The sequence below is a fragment of the Nymphaea colorata genome, chromosome 9 (genome assembly GCF_008831285.2).
Source record: "Nymphaea colorata isolate Beijing-Zhang1983 chromosome 9, ASM883128v2, whole genome shotgun sequence".
In the NCBI taxonomy this organism is placed as follows: domain Eukaryota; kingdom Viridiplantae; phylum Streptophyta; class Magnoliopsida; order Nymphaeales; family Nymphaeaceae; genus Nymphaea; species Nymphaea colorata.
The window spans coordinates 5,709,289-5,727,998 of record NC_045146.1 but is presented as its reverse complement, the minus strand read 5'-3'; the positions used below and the strand labels follow the sequence as shown (position 1 = coordinate 5,727,998).

General features: G+C 38.9%; 2 protein-coding genes across 4 annotated transcripts; both read left to right on the top strand.

Moving 5' to 3' along the window:
* LOC116260876 (pheophytinase, chloroplastic) lies at window positions 1–5,938 on the top strand. 3 transcript variants are annotated; one of them, XM_050079670.1, is made up of 7 exons: window positions 589–768; window positions 1,151–3,364; window positions 4,183–4,409; window positions 4,550–4,741; window positions 4,820–4,976; window positions 5,576–5,729; window positions 5,812–5,938. In XM_050079670.1, exons 2-7 carry the CDS (start codon window positions 2,723–2,725, stop codon window positions 5,826–5,828), a joined length of 1,389 nt encoding a protein of 462 aa, XP_049935627.1. In that variant the 5' UTR covers window positions 589–768; window positions 1,151–2,722; the 3' UTR covers window positions 5,829–5,938. The 3 variants fall into 3 exon arrangements, with proteins under 3 accessions (XP_049935626.1, XP_049935627.1, XP_031495256.1); XM_050079669.1 differs by lacking the exon at window positions 589–768 and adding an exon at window positions 1–295 and having other exon boundaries at window positions 5,576–5,938; XM_031639396.2 differs by having other exon boundaries at window positions 591–768; window positions 5,576–5,938.
* Window positions 5,939–11,905: 5,967 nt separating this feature from the next.
* On the top strand, window positions 11,906–17,764 carry LOC116261044 (elongation factor 1-beta-like). Its single transcript, XM_031639635.2, has 6 exons — window positions 11,906–12,089; window positions 12,269–12,385; window positions 14,386–14,458; window positions 16,752–16,869; window positions 17,195–17,308; window positions 17,411–17,764. The coding sequence occupies exons 1-6, from the start codon at window positions 12,004–12,006 to the stop codon at window positions 17,572–17,574; spliced, it is 672 nt and encodes a 223-aa protein (XP_031495495.1). The 5' UTR covers window positions 11,906–12,003; the 3' UTR covers window positions 17,575–17,764.
* Window positions 17,765–18,710: the final 946 nt, after the last annotated feature.

The following is an 18,710-nucleotide window of genomic DNA, read 5'->3' as shown; positions in this document are numbered from 1 at the left end:
GATTCTCTCTACCAATCTCTCACTTGCTGTAACCGCCCACTGAGTTACAAGAAGACCTATGAGGTGGCATTATATATGCCCAGTGATTAATTGGAGCCTCATAGAAGCAAGCCCGGAAACCTACGATTCTTCTTCTCTATCACTTCTGCTGCTGCCGCTTCCTCGAGTTCATGTGCAGACCCGAATCCTCCACTGGTGACCTGCTGAGACGGCGATCAGACCCTGAAGAGTCTTCCACTGCTTCATCTCCAACATTTACGGCAAATGATGGCACACACGATACTTGAGTAAAAAGGTATATCATATGATTATCTCGGTTCCAAAGCATCCATTATCATGAAAGCAAAAAAAGTGTGGTGGTTTCACCTCCTGCAAACCGCCATATTTGATCTGCCTCAAATAATCAGACTTTTGAAGAAAAAAAACAAAACTATAATGCTCTCCATTCATGGTATATGAAACAACTTTTTCCTTGGTATTTTTTTTTCCTTTCCTCTTTCAATGAAGGACTGCGGGGGAGGTTACTTCGAGCTTTATTGACAAAAAAACAGATATTTACAGAGACCGAAAGAAAACAAAAATGGATGTTGATTGAGCATCAGACAGAACAAAAGAGCAAATGACTAGACACAATCACTCCCACCCACAAAACAGACCAGTTAAAGCCAGCAAGAAGAAAACTGAAGGCAGAGAGAAACAAAACTCAGACATGCAAAAATTCGAGCTTATAAAGCCTTGAATGATCTTACCAATGGGAAGGCGGTACAGGTGCGAGCAATGTTAATGGATTGGATTCAGATCAGATATATCCTTAATCATGTCCGCTTTTTGGACATTCGATTCAAATTCAAATTTGAATAAAGAAAAGTCATATCCAATTCCGAATCCAAAATCTGATTTTACAATCCAAATCCGATCTAAATTTGATTTTTATATTTATATCTGAATCCGAATTTTGAACCGGATTTTGCTAATTTTTAAAATTTAATAGCATTAGATACATGATATTTGTCTAAAAAGGAATCCAATCTGAATTCGATTAGATATTTATGTACATCCGAATCCGATCGGATGCCATATATAAATTCAAATCCGATCCAATTTCTTAATCGGATATTAATTTTTTTTTTTTCCATATGCGATTTTTTAGATCGAACCAGAGGAGGGGCGCATGAGGAGGTCCACGGCACACACCAAAGGGGCAAAGGCGGTGCAGGTTCAGCCCTTCCCAACTTAGTTGGATGTCTTGGATCAAGTTTTAGTGTTTGGGCCTATATTGGAATATTGTTAACTTGAAGTATAAATACCTCAGGTGGAGTTTTAGGGTTTTTATTTTAGGATGGGTGGCTGATATAAGTTTTTCTTGAGAAAAAAAAAAAGGTTAATTTAAAATATTTTAAAATTATGATTTAACCTTCAAAAATTAAAAATAAAAGAGATGAATCATCGTTATGAATACGGGCAAAAGCGTTAGGTTTGTTGACATTTTCGGCGGAAAGTGGAAGAGACGTGTGTTGAAAACGTGAAGATCACAAAGACAAATATCGCCACGTCAGTAAGAGTAGCGTGACGGGCTGGTAGTGGTGGCGTGGCGCTTCGGCAGATGCTTCCACGCCTCACCAACCTTCCCCTCTCCAATCACCCTCTAACACCGTCAGGAGCAGGATCCCTTGCGGATTAGCGACTTTCCTTTCTTGCCCCTGGCAACGAGTTTAAAAAAAATCTATACAAGTTTATTTTTTTTCTCGATTAAAATTACAAATCTAAAAGCTCTCTGGCGATGGTTTATGATGCAGTGTTTTACCAATTATTATGAGTTACTTTTAGTAACATCCATTGTAAAGTTCTCATATATCATTTTTCATACTCACCTTTTATCAAAAAAAGTAGTTTTGGTATTCACACCATCATTAACATAATTAATATGTACAACTAGTAGGAATGAAAACAAATACAACTCGTGAAAGTTTGGCTCGTGAACCAGTTCGAGCTGAATCATTTGCTTAACGACTCAACATGTAACTGTCGAGTCGAGCTCAAGTCTTAATCAAGTTTGTCGAACCTTAATCAAGTTAATATAAACTCATTTGTCGAACCTTAATCGAGTCAAGCTGGAACTCAAAAAAGGTATTGTTAGAGTTTAGAGTGAAGTCAAGCTCAAGGTTCGTTTAGTTGAGCCTTGTGTTTCTTTTGGTTTCGGTAGCATTCGAAGTCTTAGACTACAAACTTTAATCTAAATTGTTACAAATATAAAAAATAAAAAAAGAGAGGCAGTTTTAAAATTATTGCCGTACCGTAGGGGTCTTATCGTCGAAAGTTGATCTCCTTTGCCTACACTTTGGAAGGGCATTATCGTCATGATAGTGGGGTACTGTTGTAATTTGTGACTCCGTGCTGCCACAAGCTTCTTCCCTTCTTCTGCCCCCATCTCCGCGGAGTGCAGGTGGCGGGAAAGAATCGAAGGTCGCCGACTTCCTTGCTCCTTGGTCTCCCTGATTCCTTCCGGCCTTCCTGGAGAACAAGAGACCTCCTTGAATCCTCTCCGGCACCTTCTCTTTCCTTCCGCCTTTTTCGGTCCCGTACGGTATTATTCCCTTAGCCTTCAGTAACCCCCTCTCCGTCTGTGTCCCGCGCGTGAAATCGTGGGGTTTTCACGCGGGGAAGTGTGTTCTTCGTGCTTCTTCTTCTCCTTCATACAAGTGCTTCATTTTCGCGATATTTGATGGAGCTGTTGTCGATCTCAAGCTCTTCATCCCATCTGCATCTGCAATCATGTTGTCCCAAACCGAAGAAGAATGAAAAGTGGTGCGTCTCCGCGAGGTTTAGGGTGAGATCCAAGCAGTCTGGTCGCGGGAGCCTGAAGGGCGGTAGGATCGACAGATCTCGGCTCATCGACTTTCTTAGGGACTCCAGACCGGAGAAATTGGTCCAAGATTTTGAGGATGATTCTCAGCGAATTGTGATTCCCGGCCTGCCGGAGTATTCTGGGGAAGGAGAGGCTGAGTCTTCGATAAGTAGAGGTTTTTGGGAGTGGAAACCTCGGTTGAGGGTTTACTATGAGACGGCGGGATCGGAGAACCTGAATTCTCCTGCCGTGCTCTTCTTGCCGGGTTTCGGGGTGGGGGCGTTCCATTTTGAGAAGCAACTGATGGATCTGGGCAGAGAATACAGGGTTTGGGCGGTTGATTTCCTCGGTCAAGGGATGTCTTTGCCCGCCGAAGACCCTGCACCTTCTGACGGAGGGCATGATTCGGAAGGCCAGGATCTGTTTTGGGGTTTTGGGAAGGAAACCGAGCCCTGGGCGGAGGAGTTGGCGTATTCGGTTGATCTGTGGAGGGATCAAATTCGTGACTTTGTTGAGCAGGTAACTTTGTTGAAAATCGCTGCTCTTGTTGTTTTTAGAGATTCTGTAAAATTTGCTGATTCTATTTCGCCAATATATTGGAATGTCACGATTTTGCATTTAAGACGGGGTTATCTTTGTTGAATAATTTGGAAGCTATGTGTTTACTGAACCCATATGCTATTCTGTTTATTTATTGCATCGTATAGGTGTCTGCCTCTGATAACAAAACTGACTCTTCAAATTCTTATTATACTTGCTTGCTTAAGCGTTATAAATGTGAGTACTTCTATGTTTTTCTAGTTCTCGTCCCTTTCAAGTATAGTTATTGTGTCTATCTACCTGCTTGCTCATTGTATTTGCCTTCGTTGGTTTGCTTGCTTCAGTCTTCTAAATAAATAAATAATTAAAAAAAAAAAAACCTTGCATAAGGCCGAGAGCTCTATTTTTTGGTGAACTGTGGCTTTAAATATCAGTCTTTTTCCATGGATCTTGCATGTTTCGTGGAGTGGACGTATGAATAATTAGAAATGCATTGCTGGCTGGAATAAACCTCAGCAAACTGTTCCTCATGAGTATGCACCAGACCGCACGTGTGGCTGGGGATTTGTGTATTCTTGTGCATGTGCTTCTGTTCTTGTGTGTGTGTGTGTGTGTAGAGGATGGTACTTTCTTTAGTGGCCCGATCTTGTTATTTTCTTTCTCGTGTTGTTCTTTTCCTTTTTGTTTTTCTGATAAATCAGGAGCATGTCCATAATTTGGTGGCCGAACTGAAGAGTCGCCTAGAATTAACTGGAGATTCCTATGGAAGGGGACTGAATGATATTCTCCTGTGACAGGTTATTGGTCAACCTGTATATGTTGTCGGCAATTCACTGGGTGGATTCGTTGCAGTCTATTTGGCCGCATCCAATCCTGAGTTGGTGAAGGGTGTTACACTTCTCAATGCCACACCATTCTGGGGCCTTCTTCCTAATCCAGTAACCTCTCCAAAATTGGCCAGGCTATTCCCATGGGCTGGAACATTCCCTCTGCCTCAAAACCTGAAGAAATTTTTAGAATTTGTGTAAGTGCTCCAGATCATGATGTATTTATTCTCTTAATTGTAGTTAACTCATGTTCATCAGTGAAAGAAACATGTGTGTATTTCTTCACTTCCCAAGGTGAGATGAAGCCCGGATTGATCCATTCTTTGCTTATTCACAGGTGGCGAAGGATCAGTGACCCTCGTAGCATAGATAAGGTGCTTAAGCAAGTGTATGCTGATGGATCAATCAAGACTGACAGAGTACTTTCCCGTATCCTGGAGATAACACAACACCCTGCTGCAGCTGCATCTTTTGCTTCAATAATGTTTGCTCCTAAGGGACAACTTTCCTTTCAAGAATCTTTGTCCAGGTATTATACTGATTCAGGTAAATTCCTAGATTGTCTTGCTACATTTGTGTGTTGACTCTATAATTTATGCTGTTGCAGGTGCGAGATGAACAAGGTACCCGTGTGTCTTGTGTATGGTAGAGAAGATCCATGGGTGAAGCCTGTGTGGGGGCGCCAGGTGAAACGACAATTACCTGAGGCTCCTTATTATGAAATTAGTCCGGCTGGTCACTGTCCACATGATGAGGTGCCTGAGGTAAGCTTCAACTGATGTTTAACATGTAAAAGTTATCATTGCAGCATTGCTCTTTTTGGCTTTGACTCAACTGCGGTCTCTACATAGGTTCATGCCAGGATTCTTTCTCATTTTGCTGCTTTTAACAAAACTAACCTTCCAAAGTGCATTTGGGACATTTCAGGGCCAAGGAAATTGACTTAGTTCGTTAACTAATTTCTACTTAATATTCTTCATGAAATGTTGTAACTGGCCTGGTAGAATTTCGTCTCGTGAATGTATGTAAAATATTTACAGGAATGCCAGCCCCTGTTGAAACTCAAAGATACTGTTGATTGAAATTAACGTATTTTATTTGAAAATTTAACACCGTGGCGCATAATTACCCCGAGCATTATATGTATTAGAACATAGGTCAGTCAAGAGCTGTCGTAGGATGCTAGATCAAGGCTAATAACACCTGCTGAAATGGGATTTGTTCGAGGTAGTCTACATCCACATATGACATTTGCATGCAAAAAAGTGGTAAAAGGAAATTGTGAAGAGTTTTCATCCCATGAACAATAATTATACTGCACTTTGGTAGTTACTGAAATTTCACCTCTGCAAACTGTTAATAGGTGGTGAACTATCTATTACGGGGATGGATTGGAAACCTGGAGTCCGATGGTGCTGTTTCCCTGCCCCTTCTTGATGATCTTGAGTTTGTCGAAGATGACCTTTCGAGGGAGGTTGAGTTCCACAAGGAAGGATCAAGGAAGCTAGTGAGAGTGCATTTCTTTGGATCTAATGTTTCCGTTTGGAACAGCTTGAATTCTTTGTTCAGATCCCGGATGTCCAGCTTGTGAAACAGATCTAGTTAGTGTACGATAGAATTTTGCTCTATTTCTGTAAATATGTTTCGATGTGCCTAGTTCCCTAAAAATTAGGGTAATGTTGGTATATATTCAATTGGTTAATGAAGAATGTATTTAATTTGTTAATATGTGTCTTCACATTGGTTACGGATAAAGTTATCGCCAACACCACTGAAAACATTTTGAAAATATTTTTCCTTTTTGGGTTTTGAATTTCAAGGAAACATGCTCGTAAAGTATTGGTAGTGTTTGCATGTGCCAGGAAAGTTAAAAAGAAGAATTTGGACTTAATGTAGTGACATGCTTAAATGTGCTGTTTCAAAATATACCATGTTTTAAAGATGTGGCCCTTGAAGACGTCACGAGGAAATTGTGAAACTTTGAGTTACAATTATTGTCCCTACTTGTAAGCTATGAATCTAGTTTTGATAACGAGCCATTGACTTGAACTCACCCATGGAAGCTCCACTCGAGCTCTCAAACTTGCTCACATAAGCTTGCCTCATCTAATAAAAGGAATCAAGCACGAGCTTTAGTTAAAACTTGAGTAATAGACAAGTGGTAGCGAGTCAACTTGGACTCGTTTAATCTTGAGCTTTAAGCTTTAATTAGAACCTGAATAATAGATGAATTCAAGTTTGAGTTACACGACCTCGACCAAATTAACTTGGCTTATGTCTTTTTTGTTTGTTAATCTTTGAGGTTATGTGCATAATTTTTAACGAATTTTAACTCTCTTTATGGTTTCCATTTTCATTTACAGAAAAAAAAAAAAAAAAAAAAGAATCAGTAAGCGGTTTTATTGACTCGAGCTCGCGTCACAAAGCTCGAGTCGAAGTTGAACTCGAGCTAAGTAATATGTGGGTGGAGCGAAGCTGGAGCTGGCCGAGCCTGAGCTCGTCGTCTCGTGGGCGTCCTGTTCTCGTGAATTTGTTGTCACGATTACGCGAATTCATGGTAGCCCCAATTTGTTAATCTAATCTACATGCGAAACCATCATAAACAGGTAGGAACGGGTCAACCGTAGCTTGACATTCAACGAATAAATTTCATGAACACTGCTCTTTAGTAGATTGTTTCAGTTATTTTATATGATGAGTCCTCATTTACGAGGACGTGTTTGGTTGCGAGGAGGAAATCTTTATCGCGAAAAGAAAAGGCTTATTCCAATTGCTATTTAGCCGCAAAACTGAGCGGGCTTAAAGCCTTGGACGTTTCCGTTGGTAATTTCTTATCATCCCCTGATTATAAATTTCCAACGACAAAAAACTTACTCTTTCTCTCTCTCTCTCTCTCTTTAAAAACTTACTCGAAATTGGGACAAATCATGTACCAAATAGGTGAAGCAGCTAAGTTGCGATCAAACGTCCCCTAAGAAGGTCATCTCCAAATCAAAATAAATACAACGGGGAATGATACTCTAAGGTCGCGTTTGACAGATTTTAAATCTGAGCAAATCTAAAATTCATGATAGCTGAAATCCACGCTTATATGGAACTCTAGATTTCAGTATGCAATGCACCCGTAACGTGGATTTCAAATCCATACTTACTTTAACGTAGAAAGCAAGGATTTGAAATCGGATGAGAAGGAGGAGGGGGGCTGGGGGGTGGTGTCGGATGTGGATTTTAGATCCCGAGTGATTTTTTCAGGTTGAGCTTTTGATAGCCAATGCTTCAAGAATGGATCTACTACTACGGTAGCTAGCTAAGACATGAAGAAAGAGGGGGAGGGGTGGAGATACTCGAAGAGAAGAAGCCTATGCTAAGTCACACGGATACTGGTACGATATGGGTATGGGTACGAGGATACGGGTACGGATACAGTAATTTTTAATTTTTTAGGATACGCGGATACGGCTAATTTTATATTATTAAATGATAAAATGAAAAAAAAAACATTAAACTAAAACTAATAGTTCATCACAAAAAACATTAAACTATCTGCCATCTTTGCCCATGATCTGCTACAGCTGCATAAACCCTAAAGGCACACACCTCGTCGGGTGAAAGGGAGAAAGAAATGTCGATCAAAAAGAAATCGGGTTTTCTTTAACAGGTTCGGATCGGGTTTGACTCAGACCCGATCCAGACGTATCCAAGGAGTATCGGTATCGGGATTCAGGTATCAGAGTATAGATACGGATACGTGGGCCAAACCCAAGTATCCGTGTGACATAGAGCCTATGCCATTTTCTCTTGTCCCCAGGGTCCAGAGTTGGTTCGGAGCCTGACAAGCCAAGTAGGGAAAAGCATTTTCTTCGAAATATTTGCTAGCAGAGGGACTTGGTCCCTTTTGTCAGAAGGAAACATAGGACATGAATCAATTGAGATATGCGAGCCTAATCATGTTCTGTTGAACATTAATTAATTGAAGGATTAGCCTAGGCTTTCAATTATCCTCTTTTCCTTTAACATGGTGTCATAATTGTTCTCTGAGTCTAATGCAGCCCCATGTTTATTTCAGATTCAACATCAAATGCAATCCTCAGATAGAAGGTTTATGGGATGATGAATATGACCGCATATGTTCCACTCCCATCATCTTCTTGTGGATCCATGAGTGAAGTCCATGACATTCAACCAAAGGATCGCCTAATCCAAGGGCCTCAATGGGAGTTATAGTCCCTATTTATTTATATCAAATCTTTCTAATGAACCTAACCCCTTTGGTCTCTCCTGACTGCGAATCACAAGATGATGTCCATGTTGCTACACCGTCTGAAAACATATCTCCCGCTGCTGTTGAACACCATTTGTTACAAAGGATTCACTTGACTCAAACTCGACCAACTAAAGATCAGTGTTACCGTCCCCACGCTTTTCCTAAGCGACCAGCAACTACTCCCCTGAGGACAGCAGCCCAAGGTAATCTCCATTCTTCTTTATTCTACTTTGTCGACACCCACATCAGTCAATATTAGCGCACAATCAAGAGAGAAAGAGAAGATGTAATAGAAAGCAGCCTACGTCCACAATAGAAATCTCTCTCTTTTCACACAGAGTCACGAGAGAGAGAGAGTAATATGATTTTTGATGCTCATTTGACACATTTGAGATCATTGATTTTAGGATCTAGATTCACATGGTGATTACAGCTTTTGAAAAGAGTACAAGAAATAATGTTAGAATACAATATCTTTCTTATCTGGAGAGGAATCTTCAGATTTAGATAGCTCCTCTGGTTTGGAAATAATTTATTCTAACATCTCTTTAGTCAAAATATCAGCCAACTGTTCTTTTGACATGATGAACTCTATTTGAACATTTTTATTGGTGACTTTCTCTCTAACAAAATGAAAGTAGATTTCAGTATGCTTTGTTTCTGCATAAAAGACTAAGTTGGCAGCAATCCAAGATTATCACATCTGAGCACTAGTGCAGCTTCAATGTCAATTTTAAGTTTCTTGAGAAAAGATCTCAATCAAACAAGTTTTGAAACAGCTACGGCAAGAGCTTTATATCCAGCTTTTGTGCTTTCTTTCTACTATTTCATTTTGCTAGGATGTATAGGGATAGGTTATCCTTCAATGGATACCTTGGTTTTCAAGAAATGTGCTAACATCTTTGCTCAAGAAATCGCCTCCTGCATACATATTATGAGGGAAAAAATTTAATTTTGGTCTCAAGTTGACGTTCCACTATGTTTAATAAAGCTATAAAACAGGAAAAAATATCACTTTTCTTGGATAAAGGAAGGATCCATGAGAAGTGGGAATAGTCATACGCCAACCATTAAAAGATAATATATGTAGCCTTCTCATAAAGCACATGGTGCTGCCCCCCAAATATCAGCGTGTATCACTTAGAGCAGTTTAGAAGCATGAAATTCATGCCTTTGGAAAAGAAATTTTATGCATTTTTCCAAGCACGCATGTAGAACACAAGTCTAGTTTATGTTTATCATTAATAGAAATTAAACCAGCATCTTTCAAGGAGTTCAATTCAAACTGTCCATGTCCTAGACACAAATGTCATAATTGAAAAACTTGAGCAAGAATTTTATGAAACTAAGGAAACATTAGTAGCCTTTAATTGGCCATCATCTTGAAACGTTGCTTACATTTCCCTTGGAGTCGCCTCTCCCTCATGCATCTATAGAGCCCTCCTTCCTCAATCGGCCTTGTGTGAAGAACCTTGCCTATCTGCATATCCTTAACAATAAAACCATTACAAGAAAACAGAATGGAGCATCAATTATCATTGGTAAACCTTGCCACTATGATTCTTGTATGCATCAGGAGCATGTAACACATTTTTTAAAACAAAAGATGATGTTTTGCCAAGTAGGGACACATTCCCTATAGTTTTTAATTAGGATTTTATTACAATCGTCAACAATAATAGAACTAGATCCATGGTAAGGGACTTTACCTTGCAGGTTTTGATTAGAGTTCATCACATGGATGGTGGGAAGTGCTTGTGTCTAGGTACCAGGATGAGTCTTGAGTAGTACTGGCAATTTCTTGACTAATAAATCCATTACTGTGCATAATTACTGGCAAAGTCATATCCGAATCCGAAATCTGATTTTACAATCTGAATCCGATTTTTATATTTATATCCGAATCCAAATCCAAATTTTGAACTGGATTTTGCCATTTTTCAAGTATTAGATAGAGGGTATTTGTATAAAAATGAATCTGATCCGAATCCGTATCTGAATCCGATCCGATATTTATGTATATCTGAATCTGAATCCGTATCTGAATCCGATCCGATATTTATGTATATCCGAATCTGAATCCGATGTCATTTATTAAATCCAAATCTGATGCGATTTCTTAATCGGATATTAAATTTTTATCTATATCGGATTTTTTCGGATCGGATCGATCGGATATTCGATTCAAATAGAATATATTGACATCTCTACAAGAGACAAGCTGAAGCATTCCTTCTACTCTTGCTTACCTTACCTACCTCACACACACTAGCAATAAAATCAACACGAACAAATTGAATCGCCTTTCCAAGCCTTAACCTTCGTCCGATCTAGTACGCTATGATAACTAGCTTCTCTCATATGCTATTGTTAGTTTTGATGATTAAGAAGCCTTGGTTGTTTCCAAACAACTGAACCAACTGGTCTGCTAAAAGCTCATAATAATGCAGTTTAGGGCTTGAATGAGAGGGAGGCAAAAAAGTGGGAGGTGCAGGGATGACTACAGACTTTTTTTCTGACAGGGAAGGCCTTTCTTTATATAAAAAGGGCAAAGGTAGGCAGGGGCGGAGCCACGATTTTCTTCAGGGGCGGGCCGACAGTTCGACCTCTGAATCCGGGTAGGGTCAAACTGAATTTTAATACAAAAAATACATTACGTAATTAAAAAAAAAAATCAATGTAAAAATAAAAAATTTCATTGGCTAGGGTGGGGCCACGGCCTAGGCGGCCCGGCCCCCCTTCCCTCCGCCCCTGAAGGTAGGATACTTTGAGTGACAAAGCCATTCATGGCGGGTGTTCTGGTGTTCACAAGTGCGGGAAAAAAAAAGGCGATGAATACTGGTTCTTCAAGCGAAATAAAAAGAGACTTGCGGAGGGCTGATGAGAGCCAGACACAATTGTTCATGCAGGGACTATTCTCCTGCAAATTTGCATTACATTGAATCGGTCACTTTTAATTCAATTGGTGGCAGTCAATTAAAATTTTATTTGATAATGCAGTGTGCTATTCTCCATATATCATTTAAGATATCGTATAATGTTCTTTACTTTTTAATTTAAAAAAAATACTATACAACAATATTGTTTGCCAATCCATAATCAACTTCAGGTGAACTGTTGCATGAATCGGCAGCATTACCGATTGGATTCATTTCTTGATTATTGTATGCTGCCCCGATTAAAACTAATGGTATGTTTATTTCACTGCAGAGCTCAACGGATTTAAGATCACAAATCCATTCGATCACAAATTCGCGGTTTTTTTACATGTAACGTGCATTTAAAATTCTAATATCTAACGCAACCTAAAAAAGGTTAGGGAGTCGAAAGGAAATTTCTCAACAAGTAACCTGTGTCCCATTTCTTTCTAAAGTAAGGCCATACTATCAGACGCCGGAGGGTAAAGAATATCCTTCTCATATTCATCTTCATATATACACTCCTCGGGGTCACTTGAGTCCCTCCTCTTTAGGGTTTCCATTTCTCTCGCTCGCTCTCCACAGGGTTTCCATATCTCTCCCTTCACAATGGCAGCCACCTTCTGTGATCTCCACACCGAAGCGGGCCTGAAGCACCTCAATGGGTTCCTCTCCAACAAGACTTACATTTCTGGGTACGCCTAGAGAGTCCTTCATTTTCCTTCTTCTTGATGTGTCGAGTTTTGGGTCTTTGATTTTCTGTTCCGAGTTTATCTGGGTTTACTGAAGCTTAATTTTCTTCTTCTTTGGTGTTTCTCTGGTTAACTTCTCTGTTTGGATATTTGAGCTGAGGAATCTGTTTGGCTCGTTGCAGAGATCTGCTGACTAAGGACGACATCAGGGTGTACGCTGCAGTAATGAAGGCGCCAAGTGGGGAGTTCCCGAACGTGTGCCGGTGGTACGAGGCCATCTCTTCGAGCCTGTCGGCAAGGTTTGGCTGTCTCCTTGATCTCCGCTTCCTTTGGTGTTCTTCGATTCATCTATGCTAGTTGGTCATTTTTTATTTTCTCGACTGTGTTATATTAACTCCTTTCTGACGTTTGATGTGATGAAATTATGATTTTGGGGCTCTTGGTCTTTTGTATGAATTGTTTTCCGTGGTGCGACACTTTTTCTCGTTTAGCGAGACTACGTGGATTATGGTTCCGTAGTTTCTCTACAAGGAGATGAGTTCTGAAGATTTGATTCTTGGGTGCTTGGATTTCGATTTCATGGTTATGAGGATCCATCCTTTAATTTGTTTCCGTGTAAAGAAGTCAACATAAACATCGGAACGAAATTGTGGTGCCAAGTGTCTCGAAGGCGAAAATATTTGTCCCATTTTGTTGGTCGAAGAGCAGATCTGATCATTCAAAAGTTGGAGGGATATGGAGTGAAATATATCGACTCAAGTAGTTTGTGTCCCAAGAATGTTAAGGCTTGTGGAAGCCTCAAACTGGTGCCGGAGTCATCTACATTTGCACTCTTCCGAGAGGGAAGGTTGTCTGTTCTTGGTAATGGAGATGAAGTCTGTGAAGTTCTCAATTGCTTTAGCTTCTCGAGCAGTAAATTTATTATCCTCATAGTATGATCTGCCTGTGAAAGTTTTTTTTTGCCAAGTTATATTTTATCAATGTTTTGTACTGTGTGCAACCATAGCAGAGATGTGGATTTTTTTCACATTGAAATTTTAATAGGCTTTGTTTAGTCTAGAATATTGAGCCTAGTGAAAGTTGTAAACCCGGTTGACTGGCATACTTGTTGTTTCTGGTTCTTGTATGATGAGACGGTGTTAAGTCTTTTAGTATTTTGAAATGAGCTAATCTGATTTACCAGTTTTAGTTAGCTTAAGCAGAACAAAATTGATGAGATTAAGAATAAGAAAAATTTTTGGACGTTCATACTTCATACCCACCCCTGTGGAATGATCTGTTCAAAATCTTAGAACTATTATTTTTTATGGAGTTAATTCTGTTGTACTTTCACTCACACTTTTGCATCTTTGTGTCTGGTGGTTTGTTGGGATATCTGTTCAAAATCCTAGACTCTTATCTTTATGGAGTTAATTCTGTTGTACATGCACTCATACTATTGTATCTTTTTGTTTGGTGGTTTGTCGGGAGACATAGTTACAAACTCTTGTAGCTTGCCCAGTCTTCTATGTCACATAGGTGTGGGGTGCTGGTGTAGGTGTGGATGTGGCAATTTAAAAAAAAAATTTAGGTGCGGGCATGGTGAAGTTAATAGTCTTATTTATGTATGTTTTAAGGCTAATTTAGTTGGTTGTGCATTTAAAATGGTCAGTATTGGCCCTCACCCCTCACTGGATGCATGTCGACTGCATCCAGCATTGTGTTGGAGCTGCACAAGCACTTGTGTTGCATCAACGCACGTGCAGCAGCTGTTTCGCGCACCCTTGTGACATAGTCGGTCTTCCCTTCACCACTTTTCCTTTGAACAAGTATGAATTGTTTCTTTCTCTTTTGTGTCATTGGGTCATTACAGTGAAACTATTTCTGCATCTTTGTGCTAACTGTTATGGAGTTTTTTTTAATTTTGCATTGCATTTAGGAACTAATTATCTTCTGAAGATTAGGTATAGAAAGAGTTCCAGTACTAGGAGCTGGAGGGTTTACTCTTAGTCATCTTGCAAAATATGGCTGTACAAGTTCAAAAATTAAACTTTGTTTATCCATGTTGACTACTAGAATTGAGCATTATGTATAAGTGTGACTGTCAGAGACCTTTATCATGAAACACTGATCTTGTTTTGAACTTTATGTGTTCCTTCCTATTTCATTAATGCTCGTCTAATGTTTCTTTTCAGGTATCATAATCTGTTTTCATTGTGCAATATATCACTTTCTCTGACTGCAATGATAAAGTGATGTTATGTCTTACTGCCCTTATTTCTGTATTGCGTCATGGTGGCTGAGAGATAATCTTTTGTAGGTTTCCTGGCAAAAGTGTTGGAGTTAGGCTAGCTGGTCAGGCACCTGTATGTGCACCTGATGAATCCACAGAGGTTGTTGTTCTTTTTTTCTTCCTGGATCATGCTAAGCTAAACATGCTATACATGCAGTTATCCCTATGTAGCTCAATCATCTTTTGTTGGAAATTGAACAAATGTATATTAAATGAATAAGTTCTTGTATGTGGGTCTGTGCATGTTTATGTTTTGCCAAAAAAAAAAGGAAATGAGGAAAACAGGGAAATAAAAAAATAACTATATTTTGAGAAAATGCCAAAATGATAAAATGCTTCTTTTGTCACATTTTCCCAAATTTTTAATATATTTTACCTTTTGAGGTTTCTTTTAACATATTGTTAAATATTAGGACTGAGAAACCCAAAGTTATTTAGCTTCATCTTCGTACCCAAACCGGCAAATTGTGGAGTTGCCACCAGCAAGACAGACCATGTAGTTTACTGGCAATAAAGGTAGGCCATTCACCATTATGCTTTGACGTGGCCAATGATGACCATTGTCACATCGGTACTGCTGTAGAGGCAGCGTACCAGTACCAGTCAGGTAACACTAGTATTGGTACTGGTACGGTCTTGGGTATAGCCTGAGTACTTGTCAAACAGTACCGGATACAATCAACGTAGCTGGGACTGTATCTGTCTGATTTAGGACTCGGTCAACTTTGACTGAGTCATTTCCGATCCAAATTTAGGGTTTTAGTATTTTATTTTACATCGTTTGTACTCAGTAAACGCATACATAGCTGCAATTCAAATAATGTATGTAATTAATACAAGTTATATAACTTTACGTCAGAGTTTAAAGCTAATATGTTGGATTTTCAGCATGTTATTTTCATATTTTGTTCAATAGTTTCTTCTTTTGAATCTAATTATGAATCATGAATGTTTATATATATATATATATATATATACATATATATACATATAGATACATATATATACATGTATATACATATACATACATATATATACATATATATTACATGGCCGTACCCCACACTTAAGTTTTTTGAAAATAGTCTGAACCTGTACCTGTACCCATACCTATGTAACTTGGGTGATGACAAAGGTCAATCATCATCTGCTGTGTTGGAAATCTTTCTTAGAATGCTTTACAAAATTATAAAGTCCAAGCTTGCAAATCTTATCTAATGGATTTGTTTTGTGGATATTAGATTTTAAATTTATAGAATTCAACTTGTGCCAAGTTTTTTGGCTGAAACTAGGCAATGTTTGACAAGATAAAAACAATATATTTTTTGGTAAAAATGACAGTAAATGTTGTATTGCTGGATACCCAATGTCACACAAACACTTCAAAATAGGGCGTGTACCCGTGTCGGCACGCCAACACGGGGATCCTGACGCGGGACATGGCAGGTCTTTCTAAATTCCAAATTCAGTTTAGAACTTAGACCAACATGAGATTCCTTTGGGAAAACAAAGATTTTGGAATTTAAAAAACATTGTCTTCATGCATAAACTTGTATAAACTTGCACAAGCTTTTATGTTTTTTGCATTTTTTATGATTTTTAATGTTCTTTTTTCATTTTATCATTTTTTAGAATATAATATTTGCCATGTCCGGGTATCCCACAATTGTGAAAATTTTTGTGTCCGCACCCGCACCCGTATCGCACCTGCACCCGTGTGACTTAGTGGATACATATACACGAGATTGGGTGAAAAGAACTTGGATTCTGAAATCTAAAGTAGACTGCATCTGCAGTCTTGCCAAAAATATATGCAATACATGTGTGTGTGTTTGGACTTTGGAGGAGGGTGGAGGGAAGATTGTGACAAATATATACAAGATATGTGTGCCAGAGAGAGAGAGAGAGGGAGCTGAGTTTGTTTAGTTTTCACCTATGTCACATAGGTACGGGTGCCGGTGCTGGTACGGGTACTGACCATTTTCAAAAAACTTGGGTGCGGAGGGTACGGCCGTATATATATATATATAAACAATAAGAAATACTTAGAAAATATGTATCTAAATAAAGAATATACATCAACATAAACAAATAAATAACATAGAAAATATATATCAACGGCTCTTGCAGCAGTGTGTTTAAGAAACCTATGAAAAACTTTAAACATATGGACAACCAAACAGCCCCCTAGTTAAATATGAACATCAATCGAATTTTCACATTCAAAGAATAGAATAAAAAACAAGGTGGAAAAAATTAAATCAAAGTAAAATTAAGCAGTTTGGATCTATAGGTACCCATGTGTCAAAGTACCCATTTTGGGTACGGGTACGGCGACACGGGTACGTGGACCTTCCTGAAGTACCCATGTGACTTAGGTTTTCACTTTTCAGGCTGCACCAGAAGAAAATGATGACGATCTGGACCTTTTTGGAGATGAGACCGAGGATGAGAAGAAGGCAGCTGCAGAACGTGAGGCAGCTGTCAAAGCTTCTTCAAAGAAAAAAGAGAGTAGGATCTTCTTGCCTCTTTGTTGTTTATTGATTATCATAATGCCCAAAGATATTTCTCAATTGGTTGTATCTCAAGGACTTTAAGTTTGTTTTTGTCTAAGAAAAGATTAAAATCAAGGTCGATGGTAGAGACCTGGTTATGTTAGCCAAGGAAAGTAGTTTCAATTTACAAATACCTTTTTCTACTCTCTAGTGTTTTACACCTAAGTGGTGCTAATTTTATTGATTAAGTTAGATTTACGCATTCTTAATGTCCATCAAATGTGTTGCCAGTGCTTTTGTTCCACTGTTCAGATTTCTTTTTTGTTTCCTGGCAACTTCAGGTGGAAAATCCTCGGTTCTTTTGGATGTAAAGCCATGGGATGATGAGACTGACATGAAGAAGCTTGAAGAGGCTGTTCGCAGCATCGAAATGCCTGGTCTTCTATGGGGTGCATGTATGGTTTTTTTTACTTGCTTTTCCTCCTTTGCCTTCCCCTTGTTATAATTTTTTTCTCTCCATGAAAGGGTGGATGCTGAACCTGTTTTTCTGTCCCCAGCAAAACTTGTCCCTGTTGGTTATGGTATAAAGAAGCTGCAGATCATGATGACTATTGTGGACGACCTTGTGTCTGTTGACACTCTCATAGAAGATCACCTCACTGTCGAACCAGCAAATGAATACATTCAGAGCTGTGACATCGTTGCTTTCAACAAAATCTAGATGTACTGAATTCAAACGCTGAGTCGTTCTTGCGGTACCAATTCCATCTTATGGATCTTGTGTGGTTATAATTCTCAATCTCCTATTTTGGGAACTGTTCTTCGTCTGGGGATATAGATTCTTAATTCTCTTCTGCTGTATGTGTAATCTTACAAGTTTTGATTAGTGGTACTATTTTGCAATTTTGATAGCTTTTGCTTTTTTGTCCATTTCTCATGGTTTAATAACATTTATCCAGAACTGTTCTTGTCTCTGTACTTCAAAGCGGTGAATCTAAACAATAACTGCAACTGAAAGTATCTTGTGCCAATATATCAAATGCCTGATTTTGATGGTGTTCAAAAGGAGCCAAGGATTCTCTGCAATTACACCATACAATAAGGGATACTGCTCGGTTTAGTGGGGGATTTGTTTAGGTAAAAGGTATCACTGGTTAAAATGCTATCATGCCGACGAACTTCTTCTGAAGGAGCTGATCAATTAAAATTAAAGATCATACGATCATTGGTATTATTTAGTCATAGTATGCAAGCTAGAAAGTAACGATAAGAGTTTTTATCTTCTATCTTGGATTCTCGTTATTGAAACAAGAACCGTTAGTTACTACCTCTTCTTAGTTTCTCGTAGTTCAGCTCTATCTGTATGTTTGCAGCAAAAAGGGGAAGGGTGTGTTGTACTTTATTAAGGTAACCTTTCCAGTTTGGGTTCGAAGATGCTGTTGACTAGCAAGTTTCAAATTTAGTGTACATCTTGGTGATCAACCTTCACGTTGGATCATGGAGAGGGTTTTTTTTTTTTACTTCCAAATTTTTTCGTGAATCTTATTTCTTTTTGTACTTATATTGTTAAGTTTAATATGCTTCCATGATTGCATCTCCACACTGGAATTGGGTCTTGTTCAGACAGCTTCCTTTTTTAGCGTCGGACTTTATAAAAGGTGAAGTCAGATTTCTTGAGCATTTAGATACTGGACTGAGTTTGAAATTTTGTCTGTAAGCCTTTGAACCCCACGGCCGCATACGAACATCTCAAGTTTCTTTTCAAAGTTTGTCCAGAACTACCATTAAACAGCGAAAAATGAGGGTGAACTGGAGTTCCACATCAAGAGTTCCAACTATTTGATGTGAAATTGCTGC